General features: G+C 34.6%; 1 protein-coding gene across 5 annotated transcripts in view; it reads right to left on the bottom strand.

Moving 5' to 3' along the window:
* LOC145663036 (transmembrane protein 39A) overlaps window positions 1–21,670 on the bottom strand; it is a 105,871-nt gene that overhangs the window by 16,687 nt on the left and 67,514 nt on the right. For all 5 annotated transcript variants that reach the window (XM_081729180.1, XM_081729215.1, XM_081729190.1 and 2 more), the window contains exons 4-8: window positions 19,450–19,589; window positions 15,649–15,747; window positions 12,722–12,825; window positions 9,041–9,195; window positions 4,447–4,544 (exon numbers count right to left, since the gene is read on the bottom strand). In XM_081729180.1, the coding sequence (XP_081585306.1) occupies window positions 4,447–4,544; window positions 9,041–9,195; window positions 12,722–12,825; window positions 15,649–15,747; window positions 19,450–19,589 (596 nt within the window). The remainder of the gene's footprint in view (window positions 1–4,446; window positions 4,545–9,040; window positions 9,196–12,721; window positions 12,826–15,648; window positions 15,748–19,449; window positions 19,590–21,670) is intronic.

Genomic DNA, 21,670 nt, shown 5'->3' with positions numbered 1-21,670 from the left:
GCAATAATTCTCTCTCTTTTCAAATATTACAGAATTGTTCTTCCACACTGTTCAATAATGCCAAGGAGTTTGTTTTAACACTTTGCCTCTGCTTGTCAGCACATGCTGACATACGCGTTCTACGTCTTACCGACGTTTGTATGCATATGCATACACGGACCTTTATCACATGATAGATGACGTTAACATTATAGATATAAACACAAACAGCTGAATGGCTTTTAATCCTTTCTTTGACATTTGACCTTGAATTATGATGTAGGTGTCAAAGTCTCACATGATTATCAGAGATGGAAAGACATCACTGTCTAGTCTACCTCCATATACGCCTCTGAATGTTTTTTCTCGAAAAAAGAGCTTGGAAAGAACGTTCTCGTTTGCTCTGTTTTCCGCGTTGATTCAATGAAGGTGTTTCTGCATCGTGTATCGCACGTATTTTTCCTATTTTCGTTTCGTTTTTGGATGTCAGGAGAAAATGGACACTCCCAGCACGAACGGTACAACAACTTCAAGCCGCGCCGTCTTCTCCTTATAAGAAATCTCGGGAACTGATAACGATAGGGATTCTGATCTTTGTGTGTTAGGTTCAAAGGAGGAAATTTCATAGGTTTCTGAAACTGAAGAAAACATTGGGGGCAGAAGGATATTGAAAAAAGAACAAAGAATTAAAAATAATTACACCTAAAGGGGGTGGCGAACATCTGTTTAAGTATTTGAAAAACCTGTTCCCAGTAGTTCCCCGGTATCAGATTCAATTCTTTCAATACTTTATATTTGATGAGTGAATAAAAAATATAGTGACAGACTAATAAATATGCAAAATAAATACGGAAAAGGGAGCGAGAGGCGACTGTTTGTACTGTATCGGTGAAAAAAATCACTAAGTTTGCAACACTTCTAATTCTCTGTGCATAAAGATAAAATGCTAAAATTTTTACAGAAACTAGTTTTATCCCTTTTTTTTTTTTTTAACAATCTGTCAAATTTTGTTTAATTATCCTTCAAAACATAAGATCCATGGCTTTTTATCGAAACGCTTAAAAACCGACGTCATCAGAGATTTACAGAGTTAAATACCCTCCGGGTTCAGTGTTTTAAGGGCTATATAATACACAGACATATATTTAACGTGGGATTATTGCTTGCACTTTCATCGGAAACTAAACCCGGGTCTTTTATACCAAAGATGTAAACAAGTAATCTTTTGCCACGAAGAAGCTCAATATGCTCCATCACTTCATTTGCTCTATAAACTAAATTCCACGACGGTACACCTCATAAGAGGCAGAGGGTTGTACTGGGTGAAGCCCACCCACGATGCAATATCAGTGCCGAAAACTCCGTCATTCAACTAGAAATTAAACAAGAACAACGAGTTTACTATTTATTTGTTTTTAATTTTAACTGACAAAATTCTTCCCATAACGATAAAAGCAGTTATATAATTACAGTGTGAGAATTTTGCTAATCTTTTCTTAAAGTTAAGTGAAGTTCCTTAACTTTGTAGGCTAGTAGCAGCATTAAATGGATTTACTAAGTCTAACTCTTGTACCTTCCTTCTTCACCCGTAATCAAGAATTGGAGAAAGTTGTTTTGCGTCCAACTCAAGATATTATGATTTAACAGGGTGATGAGTTCCAGGAACTAAACGCAGAACTTCATGCATACTCAAACTTCAGGCTACTTGATACGACACAATTATTCAACCAACGGGAAAAAAGTGCTGCGCCACGTATTGACCAACGACGATTCTTTATACGTCGAAAAGTTCCGTAGGCAAGACACCTGGGTTTAGGGCTAGAAAACTCAAGAACTCCGTTGTTCAGTAGTAGAGTGATTACCGCCTGAAAATACAGTCCGAATTTCAGGTCTTACTATGTAAACCTCACTGTTTGCTTGGGTTTTGATTGGTTGAATTCGAATTTAGGGTATCTTTCAGGAGCGAGGTTATATGAGACGTGGGCCTACAGCTTAAATGTAGGATCCGAACCACATGAGCTCCGCCAAAAATTGAACCCAGGTCTTCCACGCAAGAGACTCGTACAATCTTTCCTTAGGTTTTCTCAGTATACGTCCGCCCTTCTCCCTTCTGTCTTTATCATTTCAGCCATCAACTCATTATTCACTTGCGTTTATCGTGCTGTCTATATCCTACAAGACACTATCTCTGAACGTTATCTTACAATTTTTTTTTTTAATTTTGTATTTTTTTTATAAGAACAGAATTATGTATTTAATAAACTCGTAATTGTTTAAGCTAAGAATTATCCACATAACATACTTCAATTTCATCTGCAGTTTAAACTATATGTTTTTACTGCTATGTTGGTGTGAATGAAATGCCCTCCAGCTGCGTCATTTTCAAAGGCCAAAAATATAAGTACAATACAATACCTAATTAATCAAAATAGATTCTGTCTGTAACCTTATACTTTCACAATTCCTCAGCCGACGATTGGGTTCCGCGGAGAAGTCCGGTGCCTACAAGGCAAAGAAGTCCTTAACCAGAAATTGCATTACCTAATAATCAAGTTTCCGTCCCAAGAAGTGATCTAAATGTTGGAAGAGGTGGTACGTCGGAGAGAGGAGACATCAGCAAAATATAGTGGGTGGAGAAGATTTCATATTGTTACTCACTACGAGTCTGCATCACCCTTTGAGGGACATGTGGGCATGAATTTCTGCAACATGAGGACACCACATCTGGTGACCATTGATGGATGATTGTAGACAAGTTTGAGATGCATTTCATAGAGTTGAGGACTATAACGATAAGCAGTAATAGGTATTGCATCGACGGACAAAGACATCATGGATCACACCTACCATAACAGCAACACCGGCTGGGAATAGAGGGGTGGTTTCATTGTTTTTGACCCAACCACTGTCCTGACTATTTACGATTATTGTAGGAGATCCATATTTCATCAAATGTGAAAATTTGATGCAGAAAATCTTCCAACTTATACCATACACTCACAGAACTGCACACCTCCAAATGGCGTTTCTTGTTCTGTGTTAACACATCTGGCAGCCATGAGTCCAACTGTTTCACTTTACCGATTGATTTGATTCTCAGTTTAGTGTCCTTTTCAGTAGCGGGGCTATATGAGACGTGGCATAAGCTTAACATGGGATCCGAATCACATGAGCTCTCGCCAGAAATCAAACCAGAGTCTCTCACGCCAAAGGCGCGTATGCCAGCAGCTTAGCCACGAGGGAAAAAATGAAATCTTTAAGTTTTACGTCCCACGGTTATGCCGGTTGGGCTAAAGGAGACTGTGAAGATGAGAAATGAATGAAATGGTGGAATGAAGAAAGTGGGAGAAAACGGGAGAACCCAGAGAAAACCCACGAGCACGATGTTTGTCCACCACAAAGTTCACACGGCGCGAGCTGGGATCGAACCAGGGACCCCAAGCACCGGAGGTGAACGCTCTACCACTGAGTCCTCCCTTAGGACATTCCCCAGCTTAGTTCTTTATTAGTCAAAGTAAAAAAACTGTCCGAGTCGGCTAAACGATTACTGTTAACGCAAAATAAAAGTTACGAATACGTTTTCTTTCCTAACTTGTACCTGATTCACTGACTTCTTGACATATCAGGCAAATTTTGTCATCAAACAATGTTTTGCTTTAAAGAAACGACTTCGCGAACATCCTGCAAGTCCCGTACACAAAAAGATTAGGTCTGACTTAGAAAAGCAACATGTATCGTGGACCTCAGAATGAAATAAAGCATCTAACGATGAGAAGAATTTCAGTTAGGATGAACTAGACAGATTTCAGTATTATTGGCAAGAGAACAGAGGATCAATTAAGAATACGCAGAAACTTTAGTGGTGGAATTATTGTGAGCTGGGCAGCGTTTTGCGCAGAAGCTGGGTCAAACATTGGAAGAATGTACACTAATGTACACTAGAATGAATTCTGGCAGGTATACCGAGACGCTAATAGGATTTACTAGAATGCCATAAGGTTTAGTCACAAAAACCTAAATTTTCAACATCATAGTGGGTTTATTTATGTGTACCTGCGTTAACAAAAAAGTGGTTTCACAATCAAGATATGAAACTTCAGATATAAACGTAGTCCAGATCTAAAGTCAGGAGGAATACTTGTGAGGCGTATTTACCACAATGGCCAACTGATAAGAGTAGCCGAGCTGCAACGAACGATACAAGAAGAATAGACATGGATTTCAAAGCAACGACTAGAAACCCTCGTTGCAACAATGTCTGAGGGTTTACGAATTAGGTAGGTAATTAGGAAGAAAGGAGGTTATAGCATGTATTAGTAATTACATTTTGTGAGATTCTACTGGTTTTGTGCATACATTGTGTAAGCACAACATATGCCGTTATACCAATTTTCACCATTGTATTATTATTATTATTATTATTATTAAGTATTCAAATAACGATGTATTACAAAAGAAGTAACTTACTTGACTGGATAACAATGTACAACATACATTGTGAAGCAGCCAACCCACACAAATCCTAGATGCTGGGTTGCCCAATACACATCGTAGTATAAAAAGCCCTGTAAATAAAAAATAAACAATGAAACACTTCTTGCTCTTAGAAGACAATACTCGTGCAATTTAATGCATCTTGTATTACAAAATTGTTCTTGAATTTTATCTGTGCTTTACTTTTCATCTAATGCTTCATCTTTTATGTAAGAAATAATACTACACAAATAAAACTTGCTTAATTATAATGAAATATTTCGCCTGAATAATGCAACGTATTTTCTACAGAACCTACGTAATGTAGAAAAATTTCTAACCTCATTTTCTGTGTACGACATTCAACTAATATTAAAAAGTAGGTACTTTTCTCTTATTCTGCTTTTCGTTCTAGCATGTCACATAAAGGCTACACATACGAAGGCTAATAAAGACTGGCCAAATACTTCCATATTGTACGGAAAAGCAGTATCTAGTTTGTTAAGCAACAAGACAGATAATTATACTTCAATACATGTCAATTAAAAATACTACCCAAAGAAATTTATTTCTACGTATATTCCATAGTCTTCTTCCTTTATAATAAATATCTATTACGAGATTTAAAAACATCGTATATGAACAAACCTAAAGATAATTTACTACGTAACACTGTAGTTTTATTTGAAACGTTATCATATATTTGTATTAATTAGACACGAAACTAAAGGACAGAACGAAAGAACGACTTATTTGTCTTAAATGTAAACATCGCAACTTCAAAGCATTAAAAAGAAAGAAAAAAAAAAAAAAAAAAAGAACAGTTTGCGAAACGTGCACATTTTTTCACAGAAGAAAATAGTACAAATAATAGTTTTATTTGTGTATGTTAAATGAATATTTAACAGTTTGGATTATTAAAATTTTTAATACAATTTAAACTTCCTAGTAAATGTTATGGTAAAAATACATTTACTATGAGAAACAATTAAGGTACAATATCTTTACTTTGTATGTGATATTTAGAAAATAAAAATCAGCTCCGAAATTCGAATTCTGGACCTCCAGATTATAAGAACAACATACCAGCATTAATCAAACCCGTTACCTCCTATTAGCAACTTTAGTTACTAAATGAAATGAAAAAGAAAAAAAATCTAGTTATTGAGTCTTGGGTACTCTTCGGTTGTTAAATTTGGCTGGGTATTCATTCTTTGCTCCGAAAAGCTTTGTTTTTTCAACATCGGTAACCGAATTTTACACGTTTTGACAACACAGTTTACACGTTTCTTTCAATGTCGAAACCTTAGCAAAACTTAGTTTTCTTCCTCCCATCAGATTGACGCTCATGCTATTTAAGAAACGTGTTTCATATTTTACTTTCATTGTTGACCTGTTCTTTCAGTTTAACACGTTAGGCTAAGGGAGATGATAATTAAGGCAAATGAATGATAAGAGAAGAATTGGTAGAATGAGAATATGGGAGGAAACGGGAGTACCTCGAGAAAACCCAAGAACACTATGTTGTCCACCACAAACTTATTTGAAACCAGGGATCTCTCGCGCATTTAATAATGTATATAATACTTTGGTGAACGAACAAATAATCTAAATAGTTTATTTTTTTTTTCCTTTTCGAGTACATATAGTAGGGATATTAGCAACAATTGTATCACCAGCTGATTTAACAATGTGTATTTCTACAACACTTAATTTTATTATTATTATTAAATCGTTCTTCTGTCATTTTTATTAAACGAAAAGATCAACACAATTGTGTTTAGTTTTAAGGTAAGAAATTGAATTATTTGTGGAATTTTGGTATTAAGTTTATTTGTTAATAGATATTTAAAATGTGGGTCCCATAGGAAAGTGAAAGTATACAGCTGATTATTGACTTTCGTTGGCGCTCTGACTACTATCCCCCCCCCCCCTCAACGTTCTAAGGACTATGAGTTCGGTTCTTTTTGTGTTACCCTAATTTTTAAAATTTGACTATATTCTATTTAACCTCTCCAGTTGCGCTTTTCGATTAAATTTTACTTGATTACCATGTCTGTAAGTTTGTGTTGACAAACCCTAAACCATAGTTCTTCCATAATGTTCGTAAGAGTGAAGTATTTGGCTTATCAGTAATTTCAGATTATTAGAATTTTTTAAACAGATTTTGAACATTATTTTTATTTGTTTATGTTAAAGATTCTTTATTTTTTCTTGTAATTACTTTCAAAATTCTCTTTGTCCGTGCTAGTCACACTACTTTCTGGATTAGAGACTAGGCTATGGTTACATAATGGTAGAAAACGAACATTTATTATTATTAATAATATTATAAATTATTCGTTACATGTAATCTTATACCTTGTGATTTCTTCTTATGAGGTGTTGTGGAATCGCGGGTTACGGCAACAAGCCACGTATTATTTTGGAACTAAATAACTTACTTTATCGCCTATGGAACCAGAAGGTTCAATACCGCGTTCATAAACGCTCTTCATTGACTTCTATCCTTAGCCTACAAGATCCAGTTTCTACTTTGTATTCCAATTTCTGCGAGATCCATCTTAATATTGTCCTCCCACCTGCGCCTAGGCCTTTCTAATAGTCGTTTTTCGACTGGACTTCTAGTTACGACTTTAAAGCGTTCCTACTTTGTTCCATTCTGGCTACATGACCTGTCCACCTGAGCCTTCTTGATCTGATGACCCTAACAATGTTTGGTAAGTGGTATAAATTATGTAGTTCCTCGTTATGAAATTTCCGCCATTCCATATTTTTGTTTCTTTTAGGTCCGAATATTCTTGTTTCTCTCAGGATCTTATTCTCAAATATTTTCAGTCTACGTTCTTCCCTCAGAGTAAGCGTCCATGTTTCGCAACCATACAAAATAAGACATGATTATCGTTTTATATATTTTAACCTTCGAATTCCTTAACAAAATTCGCGAAACAAGAGATTTTCAACTGAATAATAACACGAATTATTTTGGAACTGAAGACGGAATTGCAGGTTTGGGTTGATCGATTTTAAGTTTAGCGTCCCTTTCAGCGGCGAGGCTATAGGAAACGTGGACTTACTCATTAACATGGAGTCCGAACCACATGAGCTTCCACCGGGAATCAAACCCGGATCTACCAAGCCAAAGGGGAACTGCGGGCATCGGGACAGATTTGCGAGAGTTATCAATAATGAAGTGAAATGTATAAATAATGCATGCAAACTAATTGGGCGTGGACATATGCCTAAGATGTATATTATGCGTAAATGGGAGATGTTACTGATTATATATACATAAAAGTACAATCATTTTCATGAGAAGCTTCGATTTTTTTTTTTATTTTTTTTTTTTTTTTTTAATGTAAAATTCGACGTCCTTTATGGAACACCTTATATAATCAAGAAATTCATGGTTCAATGCAGAAGGAGACATGCCAATTGAAGTGTTGCCCCTGGTTTCTTCCTGTCTGGCCGGATGTATGACGTAGGAGCGCGCTTTTTGCAATCTTAACAAACGCATGTGACCAATAGATGGAGGGAGGGAATGAGAGAGGAAAACTGAATCAGCAAGTGTGACAGTGTTCTAGTAATTATGGATCAACGATAGTATGCCTGCAAAACGATCCATTACGCTATCAATGTTCTTGTTTGTCTTGTAAACAATGTCTTCTATCAACACAAGATCTGCCTGCTTTTCTTCTCCGTGTGGTTCACTGACAAAGGCGTTACGAAACACTCAGTTGGAAATGACTGGTCTAAAGCATCCTTTCCCAAGATTACAGTATCCACTTTTACCTATGATGTCTACATTTGTTATATTTTACACGTGCAGTGTAGATAAGAAGAAACAAATAACATCGGTGAAATGATAGTGTAGCAATACTTTAAGAACCCATGCAACACACACACACACACACACAGTGTGTAGCTTCATTACACAGCCTACATTATGTACGTATCCTAAACATATAGTCAGTCTTGGGTAAGTTACTTGTAAAAATGTAACGCGTTTCTTTAGGTCCGAAACTTTGAATATGTTAAAAGAAATATTTCAATTCTCCGTACTACTACTACTACTACTATTATTATTATTTCACATTTTTCGTTCTCCATCTTTATAAAAACAACCAAAGTAAACTACACTACCAATGCATTCGCAGTACACTAATTGAATGTACTGATTAGAAGCTATCAAAATCTGACAAAATCTTCCATGTGCTTCTATCAGTACATGTGATTTCCATGAGACTGTACGCATCTTCCAAAAACAGCAAGTGGCACTACTAGAATCTAATCGGTTTCTCTGTGTGTCGGTGACTGATTGTCAGTCACTGGCATACTGTATACTTCATTGTGAGAAATTCACTTACAGGAAAGAAACACTGTTTCCGAAAAACATATACATATATTATAGTTACTCATCCAAAGTAAGACACTTAAAAAATTGTAACGCGTTACCATTTCAGTTACTTTGGATAAAGTGTAACGCGCTAATTAAAAAGTAACGCATTACTTCCGTTACGTTACTTCCCAAGACTGTATATAGCAAAGCTAAGTTAGTTATAAAGCGAATACTGTTAACACTACTAACCTGAGCAAAACACATTGGAACAAACCCTGCATAATATGCATTCAATACCGAACTAAAGAGAACTTGTTTCATTCTATTATTAAAATCAGTTTTCAGAGTTTCCACTTCATCTCGAATGCTTGGTGGAGACATCGAACAACTGTGATACAGTTTTCCTGAACAAGAAAAAAAGTATTTTTAAAATTTCACACAATCTACCTCTCATAAATTGTGCAGAAAATCATTATCAAGACAATCAAACATAATGAACAAGATTTTGGCAGTTACACCAAATTAATTTTATATCATACACACACACATGATGTACAAGTCTTGTTGTGTTTGACAACCCCCTGTCTACATTACGGAATATCTCTACGGTTGATTTATATACTATATATGATAAATGGAAAATAACCGATTTTATATTACACCAATTCATTTATAGGTGCGTATTCAATAAGTTGTGCCACAGTTCATGTGGTCTAAGTGGTTGAGCATGAACTGTGATGGACTGTACTGCTGTTCAGGGAGTACACTGGACACCATCGCTGTTAACGCATCGCGCGTCTTTCACTTTTTGTGTATTCTATTAAAGTACTTGAAACTATATTTTTAACTGTATAGGGAATTACTTAGTTGCTGTAACAGTACCTAAATACAAATTTTATGTACTGTTAACGCTTAGTGCTATAAAGGCTCATTACACACTATTAATACAGACAGACGCTTACTCTGTTCTACTCTACCTTACTCAAATAATCGTACAATGAATTATTTCTTTGAATTTTCTCATTTATTCTATCGCATTACTGTTTCCTATTTAACAAATATATTCAGTTACATTTTTGAAAAAAAAAAAAAAAAAAAGTTAAATATTCCGTTTTAGCTAGCGGAAAACACTGTGATGTCAGTTTTCAAGAGTTTCCTTTAAAAAAAAAAAAAATTAGATTATGCTTTGTATTCTAAGTTTTTTTTTCATTTTACTACTTTTAATATATGAAAAGCGTTTGGGACCTACTCGGTATGACCTTGTGACGAAACACGAGTCTCACTCAAAATTTGAATGTTGCTTTGCGAAATAATATTTCAAAATTATTATTGCATACAATTCACTACCTTTATCCAAACAAGTAACAGTCCTTATCAACAACATATATTTTATTAATTACTGCTCTAATAAAAATAGCGCTATGGCCCTCACTGTTATATTACTAACCACCACTCCCATCTAACAATTAGGTGTGTATGGACTTTCTTTACGTATGAATAAGATCAAGAATAAATTATGTTATATTATTCATATAAGAGGTGTTCGCAATTACTTTATTTGTTTGGGAATATAAGTGCTCTATAACAGCATTTTTTTGATTAGTAGCAGAGAAATATGAACAAGAGGGAGCCACGCAAATTTGTGAGAACGCCACACAAGAAAATGAGATAATGGCCAACGGTTCTATGTTTGGAGAATCATTCGTTCACAGGATTTCCATTTTGTAGCATCCGATATCCTAGGATTCACTGATGTTTATTTTGGAAATGACTTACGAGTAACTTTCAGTTATTGCGGTACGCTCTGCGAAGAAGTAGGATGCCATATTTCTTTCCCTTTGCATTCACGTTGCATCAGTAGAACAATTATGTGACGACAAAAGGCACATAATAATATAATTATAATGTAATTGCTTATACTGTATACTTTGGATGTTCAATGTTGCCGAACACATAGCTATATCCAAATTGGTGAATTTTGTGATTATATATATTGATAAATTTTTGTCCAAAAGTTAATCATGCATAAAAGAAAAAAGATATATTTTTAAACTATATACCAGGTCGTTAAAAAGTATTAGGTCTTTTGCGCACGAGACTGTGTTAATATCCCAAATCTCAAGAGTATATGAATCGCAGCGTGTCAAGTCTAACGTCATTTGGAATTAGACAGTTGAATCTAGTAATGTTCATAAAGTGCTGGAATTTATATAATTTTTATAATTAAATGTATCGTAATGTGCCATGAAGATGAGTGAACTTTCCAGAAAACTGAGCTTCATTTTACAATTTTATTTCGACAAAGGCGCAAATGCTGCGCAGGCCAGTAAAAAAAATTGTGGTGATTACGAGGAAGTTGTTACATAAAGCAACAGCCAAAAGATAGTTCAATCGCTGTCTTTCTAGATATTTCGACGTTCAAAATATTCCTCGCAGTAGGCAATCAATCACAGCAAAAGTGGATGAAATTCTGGCAAAAGCTAAGCAAGACCAACATGTAAGTAGTCATGACATCGCCAACAACCTGAACATACGTCACAAAACAGTTTAAACTATTCGGGGAAAGCTGGCTACAAAAAGAAGCTCGACGTTTGAATGTCACTTGATCTGACTCAAAAACATTTAGTCGATCGAATTTCTATCTGCGGATCTCCACAGAAACGTAACGAATTCGAATTATTTCTGAAGTTGATCATGTGCGACAAAGATCGTGGTTCAAGCGAAGAGAAGTCTAAACTGACGCCCAGGAAGGTTATGCTATGCATTTGATGAGATCGAAAGCGTATTGTGCATCACGAACTGCTGCCTCCGGGCAAAAGGATTCACTCGAGCCTGTATTATCTACAACTAGCGCAAGTGCATCTAACAATTCAAAAGAAACGACTAGAAGTGGTCAACAGGAAAAAGTCGTATATCACGCTGACAATCACAGGCTGCATATATCTTTAACGACCCGTGAGAAATTGAGAGAAATTGGTTAGAAGATTTTAATGCACCAACCGTATAGCCCAGATCTGGCATTGTCAAACTACCATTCGTTTCGATCGCTACAGAATATATAGTTTTAAAAGAGGCCTGTGAAAACTCACATCACAATTTCTTGATCAGACACCACAGAATATAGGGACAGGATTATGGTATTGCTGAAAAAATGGCAAAAGGCCAATGAACAAAATGGCGCATATGTGTTTCATAATGTTATTCTCAAATAACAATAAGTACCTCCCCAATCTTAAATCCAAAGGCTCAACACTTTTTAGCCAACCTGATATTAGTAATTTAATTTTGATGGTAAGATTATTAAGATCAATCGGATAACATTATTACAAATTGTATTAACAAACATTAAAATATTAATATATTCTATTATACATTATTAGCTTATACAAGAATGTATCGATATATACACGAATCTGGGCATAAATATGTATATGATAAAAATGCGTCTCCGAGGAACTTCCGAAATGGCTTCATACTGTTTTCAACATAGTGTCTGTGATTAGCTAAATGCTCTAGGAACCTCTTGAGTTTATTAATTTTAATATATGGTAATATACTTTAGAAACAAATTATTGGCCATGTAACAGTGCAATATTCGGTCACAAATAAACAATAATTGTAATAATTGTAGTGTGGAACAAGTGTATTTCAGATTCACTATAGAGGGTTTTCAGTTAATATAACTACGTACGTATTGGTAACATCTACAGTTGTTAGCATTACAGCATGTGATCAACTCGCTGCATTAACATGATACCAGTTTGCTACATTAAGGCTGAAGATGGGCACTCGGTAATTGTGCGTAAAATATTGAGGGTCATTTCAGGAATTATGGCCGTCACATGAATATTTCAATCTTAACAATCTTGATATAAAATTTCAAAATATGCTCCTTACGTTCTATTAGTAAAAGAGAAGTACTTTACCTACCTAATGTTTTCCCTCTCAAATCTTCTTTGGTCGTATTTGTCACAGCGCTTATGTCAAAAAAGGGCCCAATATTGAACCCAAAAAGAATGAAGTACACAGAAATCCTGTTACGAAGAAAGAAAAATATACGAACTAATAGTAAATATATTTAAAAACACTGCTTTCTTATCCAATGCTGATGAAATAATAATACAAAACTTCTAGTTTTAAAGGCTTATTTTAATTACTTAATCTAAATATCCTACCAGAGCCAGTCAAAAAGTAATACCCCTCACACGTTCAACATGCTGAAGTGTGATTTTTCTGTCCGACTGTGATGCTTCCTTAGTTTGTATGCTAAGTTTTACGTACAACTGACAGGTGCTAATACTGTAGCATTAAGTAAAGTTCGAGAGTAACGTGAGTAGTAATTGAATTTTTTGTGGTCGAGAATGAAAGTGTGATGAATACTCACGGATAATTCCGTACTGTCTATGCAACAAATGCATTGTGCCATTGGATGGTGGCTAAAATGAATTAAATCCTCATAAGGGGATGCAGTTGAACTGTGTTACCTTCTCTGTGAAATATTTGAAGACAGTGAGTGTGGTTAGTATTGTAAAAATATGGTTGAAGAAATCGCACGCTGACACAGGGACGGCATACACACTACTGTATCAAGGAGGTGTAATGCCGTAGCAGTAGAGGGAGATTATGTAGAAAAATAACATGTATAGCGGACACATATAATAATATTCTGTAATAATATCATTAGTTTCCTTTAAACATTAATTGAGAAAATAAATGTGGAACACTACCTTTTGAGCGTTCCTCGAACTTAAAATTAATTGCAGTTTAACGGTCCATGAAGACGAGAGAGAGAAAACAAAAGAAAAAATTGAGTTGAGTTGATTTTGAGTTTAACGTCCCGTTCAGCAGCGAGGCTATATGAGAAGTGGACCTACTGATTAACGTGGAATCCGAACCACACGAGCTCCCAAAGAAAAGAAAAAAAATTGCTGAAAACTATATGATGCTATTTGTTTCAACTTATTCTATATAATAAACAACCCTGCAGGACCAAACACATTATTATTGCTTCTAATTTTTATATTTAATTCGTTTTTGTCCTTCACGTACAGCCATGGAAAACCGAAGAAAACTGCATCTTATTTTCCGGCCAATCATTGTAATTATACTATAGTGACCGCGACGACTCGTGAAGCCTAGTCTCTACACCAATTATACAGCTGCTTTTCCTCACGTATAATGCATCGGCTGCCTTCCGGGTGTACACTTGAGAACATGTAAAACAGGTGAAGTGCATCAACAATGTTGCCAAACTTAAAAGAAATGGCGAACGAGTGACAAAAAAAGGGTCATCTAAAGAACTATAACACGAGCACTAACAATTATTCGAATTAAATGGTAACAATAATATCAGCAAAAATATGAAAACAACAACAACAAAACGAAACTTAGTGATAATCCGACAACTGTGTACCATAAGATGTTCTCCGTACAGCGCAGCGACACTGGCAAAATTTCATGGATGGGGTTTACGACTAGGACACACTCTCGCGTTCTATTGGATAGTGAAATCGGTAGACCTAGGTCAAGTTTCACGACTCATTGCGACTACTCTAGTTTGGATCAGATTGCAACAACCATTTTTTAATAAGTAATTTCTATAAATTTAACTTTTGTTTCAAAAACCTTACTAAATAGCTGCTCTTCCGGCTAAGAATCTAGAAATTTCACCGCCGTAGAAACAAATTAGCATGTCACCGAATTCTACCCAGTACCAAGCCAATGGAGTAGGAATGTTAATACGTATTGCCTGTTAGAACAAACCTCTTGGTTTAAGTAAAGGTATCCTTCCCATACATATCTCAACTAGAATTCCATACACCCATTGCATACTTGCCATGCCGATGGATTTAACCTATTTGAAACATACCGACCTCATCATTCATGAGTATTCGGCAATATACAACGATATTGTATATCTGACATCTATGAATTACTTTCATTTCTAATTGTAACTATTTTGGGCAACGATGCTTAAAAGTGCACAATATGTTATGAAGAAGAAGAAAAAATGTAGAATATATGTTGAGATAGATTGATATTCATGTAATGGTAATGGCTATAACTACAGATAATTGTTTGTTTCGTGTTGCTATGACAACAGAAAGGTTACTATTCATGGAATTTTGAAAATAAACGTTAGTTGTTCTATATATATTTGACGAGCCTAATTTCCAAGGTATGCAATTGTTAGTTTTTGCAATTAAGTGTAAAAATTAAGGTACTGAATCGTTAAAAAAAAATGAAATGAAATCTGAGTTTTACGTCCCACGGTTATGTCGGTTAGGCTAAAGAAGACGGTGATGATGAGTAATGAATGAAATGGTGGAATGAAGAAAGTGGGAGGAATGTTGACTTATCTAGTGATTCGAATTGTCGGCAATATATGTAACAAAAGCAATCATAAATAACGTAACATATAGTTTTAAATATACCGGTACTCACATTTGTAAAGCTTCGCATTATGTAAACTCCATTCACTCAATTGCTCGTCTTTCCATCTGCAAGTCAGCCCTACTATTAATATTATTATTACTATTATTTTATTTTTTCATTTCTTTTAATTTGTAAGTTCTCTACGGAAGCGTTTTTGGCAGTTTAAGCCTTGAAGAACTAGCGACTTTTATATGGCAAGTTGTGTGAAGATTAGGAAAAAAAAATACTCCTAATATTACGAGAATAAAGCTCCACATTCAACTTTCTGTCAATCGTACCAAAACAATATTAAAGAAGAAACAATCATTTCGACACAGTTCAGTTATTCCTTAGAAATTAGCACAGTGGCTATAGCTTTGTGTAGTTATACCAAGTTACTCAAAATCCAAACACATGTACTACAGTAATTAATTAATACTTACGGATAACACAAATAGAATATATTCACAACAGGATGATTCTGCATTATGAAGTACGTACACCAACTGAGGACTATCACAACCACAGTTAACAAAATTAATCTAAAAAGAAGAAAAAAGTGAATTAGCTTTAACCAGACAACACACTACGATCTTCATACTCAAAATGACAAGATTGGCTGACACATATTTTCAAACTTTAGTAAAAGGAGAAAAATATAAAGGTCAAATAAAGAATACTTAAACTTTCGTCAAACGAGGCATCCAGAATTACACGCATCCTGATCCACTCTCTTTTCGCTCCCTTGAAATATCCTAATACAAAACAACATTTATATATACACGACACATCAAAAAATATCTTACATTGCAAAACGGAAATACAATACAAGCAGATATCTTTTCATGAAATCTTTTCAGTTTTACGTCCCACGATTATGCCGGGTCGATAGATGTCATGCGAATTTTCGGTACGTATACGCTAGACACTTTTGAAAAATATAGCATATACCCAACCCGTAATACGCTCGTTCTTTCGTAAATTTAAAGTGAGTATGCGTTGAAATATAAAACCAGTTGAGAATGCTCCAAGAGCATTGCCAGAACGAACTTAAAAAGAATTCAATATCCTTATTAACTTCTACAGGCTTTATACTAACTGTTTTATATACTTTATTATTATACTCATTAAACAATTCTTGTAATATATCTATCTATTTATAATTTCCTTAAGTACTAAATTTTTCCCACATGTCTTGTTTAAGAATTCTGTTATAATGTTCTACGATATGTTGTTTTACGAAGACATATGTTCAAAATTGAATAATTCGCAAATTATCATCTCTCTACGACTTACGGTTTTCGAGATATGGCTTCTTAAATCTCCCGAAATCGGAATTTTTGGGCCAATATCTGGGGAACGGTGGCTAGTTGGTCAGTGACCACCGGTTACTATTTGATACCAAAATGTTCACCATCCTCTTAGGTATATCAACATGAAAGCTTTGTTTAACTGTGATATACTTATTTCCACCCTATCCTCACCACAAGCTTCTCAATTTTTTCTGGCACATCGGCAATGATTTCCTCTGTTTCTTCTCGCACTGGGTTGATTCCTTCTGTCTATCTACACCCATTTATGTTGATACTGAGTTTAACGTCCCGTTCAACAGCAAGGCTATATAAGACGTGGACCTACTGATTAACGTGGAATTCGAACCACATGAGCTTTCACCGGGAATCGAAGCCGGGTCTTCCACGCCCCATTTATGTTGTCAATGGAGTGATTTATCTAAGTAGTATCATTAACAAAATGATTTTATACTATAGAACAATGTCTCACCCTTCATATTTTAACTGAATTATTAATATGTGCGTTTTACATTGTTAATTTCAAAAAATGCCTTTTCTATGTCGTTCATATATATTATTTTATGCCAATCACAGATGTTCACAAAACAGCGTATACCCTGTACAGTACTGGGTATGCCCCCCCCCCCTTACATTCCTGTATAAGAGCTCTCTGACGCTCAGCCTACGCGTCTTCCGCGCGAAAGACCCAAGTTCATTCCCTGTAGGAGCCTGTGGTTCAGAATCCACGTTAAGCTGTAGGTCAGTTTCATAGAAACTTGGTGTTAAAAAGGGTGATAAACACCAATATAATCAATGAATCAACATACGTTACCAAAATAAAAATAAAAATAAAATAAAAATCGATACGCAGCAACGACGACAAAATAAATGTAACTAGAAACTGCTGATGTTATATATATATATATATATATTAGTAAAGACGAAAGTCTGGAAAGAACAATTAAATCAGTTTCAAACATATTACAATACAGTACAGTACAGTTTTGAAAGTGTTATCCCTTTTTGAGTGGAAAATTTCGTATAATATCGCTTTTCATATTTTACTTAAAAAATATAAAACTTGTGAAGTAGTTATAGAAATTCTAGTTTCAAGTTTGAGTTCGGTATTTTTAATCCTTATACAACACCGAACGTTCGTTAAGAATACGTAACTTTAAGTAGAAAAGAAAAAGCCAATAATCACACACTGATAAAATGCATTTGTATATACAAGAAATGTAACAAGATAATATAAAAGAACATGTAATATAGGCCTATAATATACTTGTATGTAAAGTAGAAAGAAAAGATGAAAATAGTTTTCTGCTTTAACAAGAGGAAATAAAAAATCATTCAGATATTGATCTGTATCGGTAAGCTCCAGTGTTTTCGGTATATCAATATTTCGGTATGAATAACAGCGAAATTCCAATATTCAAAAATATCTGATACCGGTTTGGCTATTTCGATATTTCTTTTTTATCCTAACGCAAGCACCTTCAAGCTACAACAGTTTAGACGAGACCAATAGTTAGTTGGAGTCTAGCGCTTCTTTTTAGTACCAAGGCTATCTGAGACGCGGACTTACAGTTTAAGGTGGAATCTGATCCACTCACAAGGCGCTCAAATTTAAAGATTCACCAGGAATCAAACCCAGAATCCCATACATAAAGGTGCACTTGCAACTAAACCAGCGGTGGGAGCAACGCAACTCATAGTTTGGGACAACGAAACAACTACTAAATAATTTTCCAAGGAAAATAAATGTCCTGACATTAACATCTCGGTACTAGCAAAAAATGGTAGTAAAATATTGGATTAAATTCATACTTAACAAAAATTTAAACATTTTTCCAAATTTCACACACAACGACACAACGATGTAAAACCAAGGTTTCATACAGCTTAGTTCCGCATCTAAAGTAACGGAACTATAAGTAGTATATAGGAAATAGTATTGTCTTTCACACAAAATGTATATCAGGTAGGTTTTCCGTCAGTGTCTGACCACATTACCAGACCCTCAATGAATGAAAATGAAAATGAAAAAAAAAAAAAAAAAAAAAAAAAAGCTTATCCTTCCTTCCTCTTCCTCCAAAAATGTATCTACTTTCACTCGTTTACTACGTGTGAAATGGTAGAACCGCAAATAAATAATATATTTATATATATAAATAGCATATCAACATGTATGCATTACAATTCAAGAGTATTTTCATACTTCTCTTTCACAACTACACTACTAACAATGAAATACAACCTCATGAATTATGGAGGGGAATAAGAAGCACGGTAAGTTACATCAATGTGTTTTCCTTCCTCGTCAAACTTCATTTATTTGCAAGTTAGCACAAATCATGAAGAAAATTGTGCACCGTTCATATAAGACTAGAAAAGCCGTATAAGTCAAGACATTTTTATTATATTCTAAAAGACACCTCTCAGACGTATGAGAAAACTATGGACCAAAAAATCGAAAGATCATTATTAGAAGTATATCTTTATAATATGTTGCTATTGCAAAGGCAGATTGGGAGCGAGGTGAAAAGTGAAAGAAGAAAAATGAAATGAAATCTTTAAGTTTAACGTCCCACGGTTATGCCGGTTAGGCTAAAGGAGACGGTGATAATGAGAGATGAGTGAAATGGTGGAATGAAGAAAGTGGGAGGAAACGGGAGAACCCCGAGAAAACCCACGAGCACGAAGAGAAAGAAAAGTTACGGTAAATTTCCTTATGATTCAACGCAACGTATCTCTATCCTAAAAGCAAGCGCGAATTTTCTTTCCACCTCTGAATCATAAAAGGTATACCTCTGTAAGAAATACAAGCATTACCATCTTACAAAGAAGGAATAAAACATATTGTACAACTGCAACACCCGGTACCAAGCGTTTACAGCTAAGTTGTAAAAATGATATATCCAGTGTTAAAGAAGTTATAAGGAAACTTACCTTAGTACTTGCAACATAAGTGGTCGAACAGACAAGGGGCAATATGCCTTTAGGATTCTTGACAGTATACAATACACAAACCGTCTTCCTTGAATTGTAATTATAAATCCAACCAAATACGGGTCAACAAGGTAAATATTCTGAAAAGCAACATAGAACTAATATGTGATATTCCATAAATTTAAACACTTCATATTCTATGAAGAACAAAATAAAAACGTATGCTTTTAATACACATTTACTTGTTTAATATCTTAATTTTAATATATGCCTTTTTGATTGCTACTGTTAGCACATTAACCCTTTCACACACGGCTATGCGTTTCAGGGAAATTTTAATATTTTACAAATGCTATGATATTTCACTTACTTATTTTAAAGTTTTCTGCACTCACGATCAACCTTTTTGTGATCAAGCTGTTATAGTATTCACCAATGTATGAAACGTGTCACTAACCATTTTTTTAAAAGAAAAAAGAAAAATGATGTTTCGCCCCCCACATGCGTTACAGAGGATTGTGCTTTTTTTTTTTTTTTAATCGACCTTTGTATTTTTGATCCGTTAAATTTCCCTACTGTGATGATTATTAGACAATTTTTACTACTATGACTAATATTAGAAGTATATAGATTTTGGTCATTTCGTTTCCTTCAATTTTAAGATAAAGATAGCATTTTGTGATAAAGAATCACTGACAACTCCATGTCACCGACTTAGATCATAAGTTCACACTTTCTTTTACACAAGACTATTAAATATTAGAACAACAAGTATTTACACTATGACCAAAAAATTTAAGAACATGTTAGGAAATTAGGTTGACCCTGAGAAGCATCTGTCTTCGAATTTTGTGTATGTCTTAGCAGACTCGATAGTGACTCGATTGGTGTCAAAAGTTAATGATAGCAAAGAACTACGTAAGTTAGAAGTAAAGTTGATAAATGTCATGTTACAAAAATATTTATACAGTAACCTGCCATAAAATCCTGTAATTAGTCACTTTCCATCAATTTGCTCTTCCCTTTTCCCCTACTTTTTTCAGATTTTTTCAAAACGTCCCTCTAATCTGATCACAAATTACTAAACTTTGTAATTGAATTTCATTAGTATTCAAACACTCAAGATACTAACTGTTCTGATTTAAATAATATATTTATCGAGAAACGATTACTTTATATTTCTTCATTTCACGCTGAGTGTGGTTTTCAAGGATAATCATTGTCCATGAGCACTATGAATTTAAACTGTGTATCTATTAAAATGCTACAATAGCAATTAAGAACGACTGAGCTCCAACCTATAACTTTAGCTTTCAAATCTTTGATTTACGGTTATTTGTGATTTTACGTTTATAACAAAGACATATTTTTCAAAAAGTGTACTTTAAATAAATTACTTAAAGAGATCTTTTTCACAAAGTTCATCCTTTTAAATTATTGTTCAAAGCCTTTGCATTTTAATAAGCCATCTCCGAAATAAATGCAAATGAATTGTGCTGCCTTGAGTTTTTGTGCTCTTTTGAGTTTTTTAAACTATACGTTTGAGGACATTTATATGTTTGTGGCAAATCCTTTCGACAGTGAGATCTCGGAAACTACAGGCTCTCTAGAAAGATGACGTTTTCACTGATCGATTGCAAATTTTGCGTAGATTGTCTAGTTCTAATTCAATATTTAAAAAATGGCCATTATTTATTTATTACATTTTTACGGGTACACTGGAAGTGTTGAAATTTAAAAAAAAAAAAAAAAAAAAAAAAAAAACTCAAGCATCATATCCTACCTATTATACATTCCAACACCATATAATTGTATATTGGGGCTGCATATCTCTCAGGTGTTTGTTTCATGGCCGAATTATAATGAAAAACGAAGGATAACCATTTCTCCATCTAAATTGAATATTTATTGTTTGGAGTGAACACCATATATCACTGACATTATAATTAATTGTATGTGTAATGTATTAGCTTATTTTAAAATGTATAAAACGATAATCATGCCTGTTGTTCTATATGGTTGCGAAATATGGTCTCTTACTCGGAAGGAAGAACATAGATTGAAAGTATTTGAGAACAAGTTCCTGAGACGAATATTCGGACCCAAGAGAAACGGGAATAGGGAATGGCTGAATCTTCATAACGAGGAACTACATAATTTATACGGTTTATCCAACATTGTTAAGGTTATCAAATCTAGGAGGCTCAGGTAGGCACGTCAT

This window comes from Thermobia domestica, chromosome 1, assembly GCF_964235325.1.
Source record: "Thermobia domestica chromosome 1, izTheDome1.hap1.1, whole genome shotgun sequence".
Classification (NCBI taxonomy): Eukaryota; Metazoa; Arthropoda; class Insecta; order Zygentoma; family Lepismatidae; genus Thermobia; species Thermobia domestica.
Note: the sequence above shows the minus strand (reverse complement) of the source record. Positions and strands in the feature narration are given on the sequence as shown.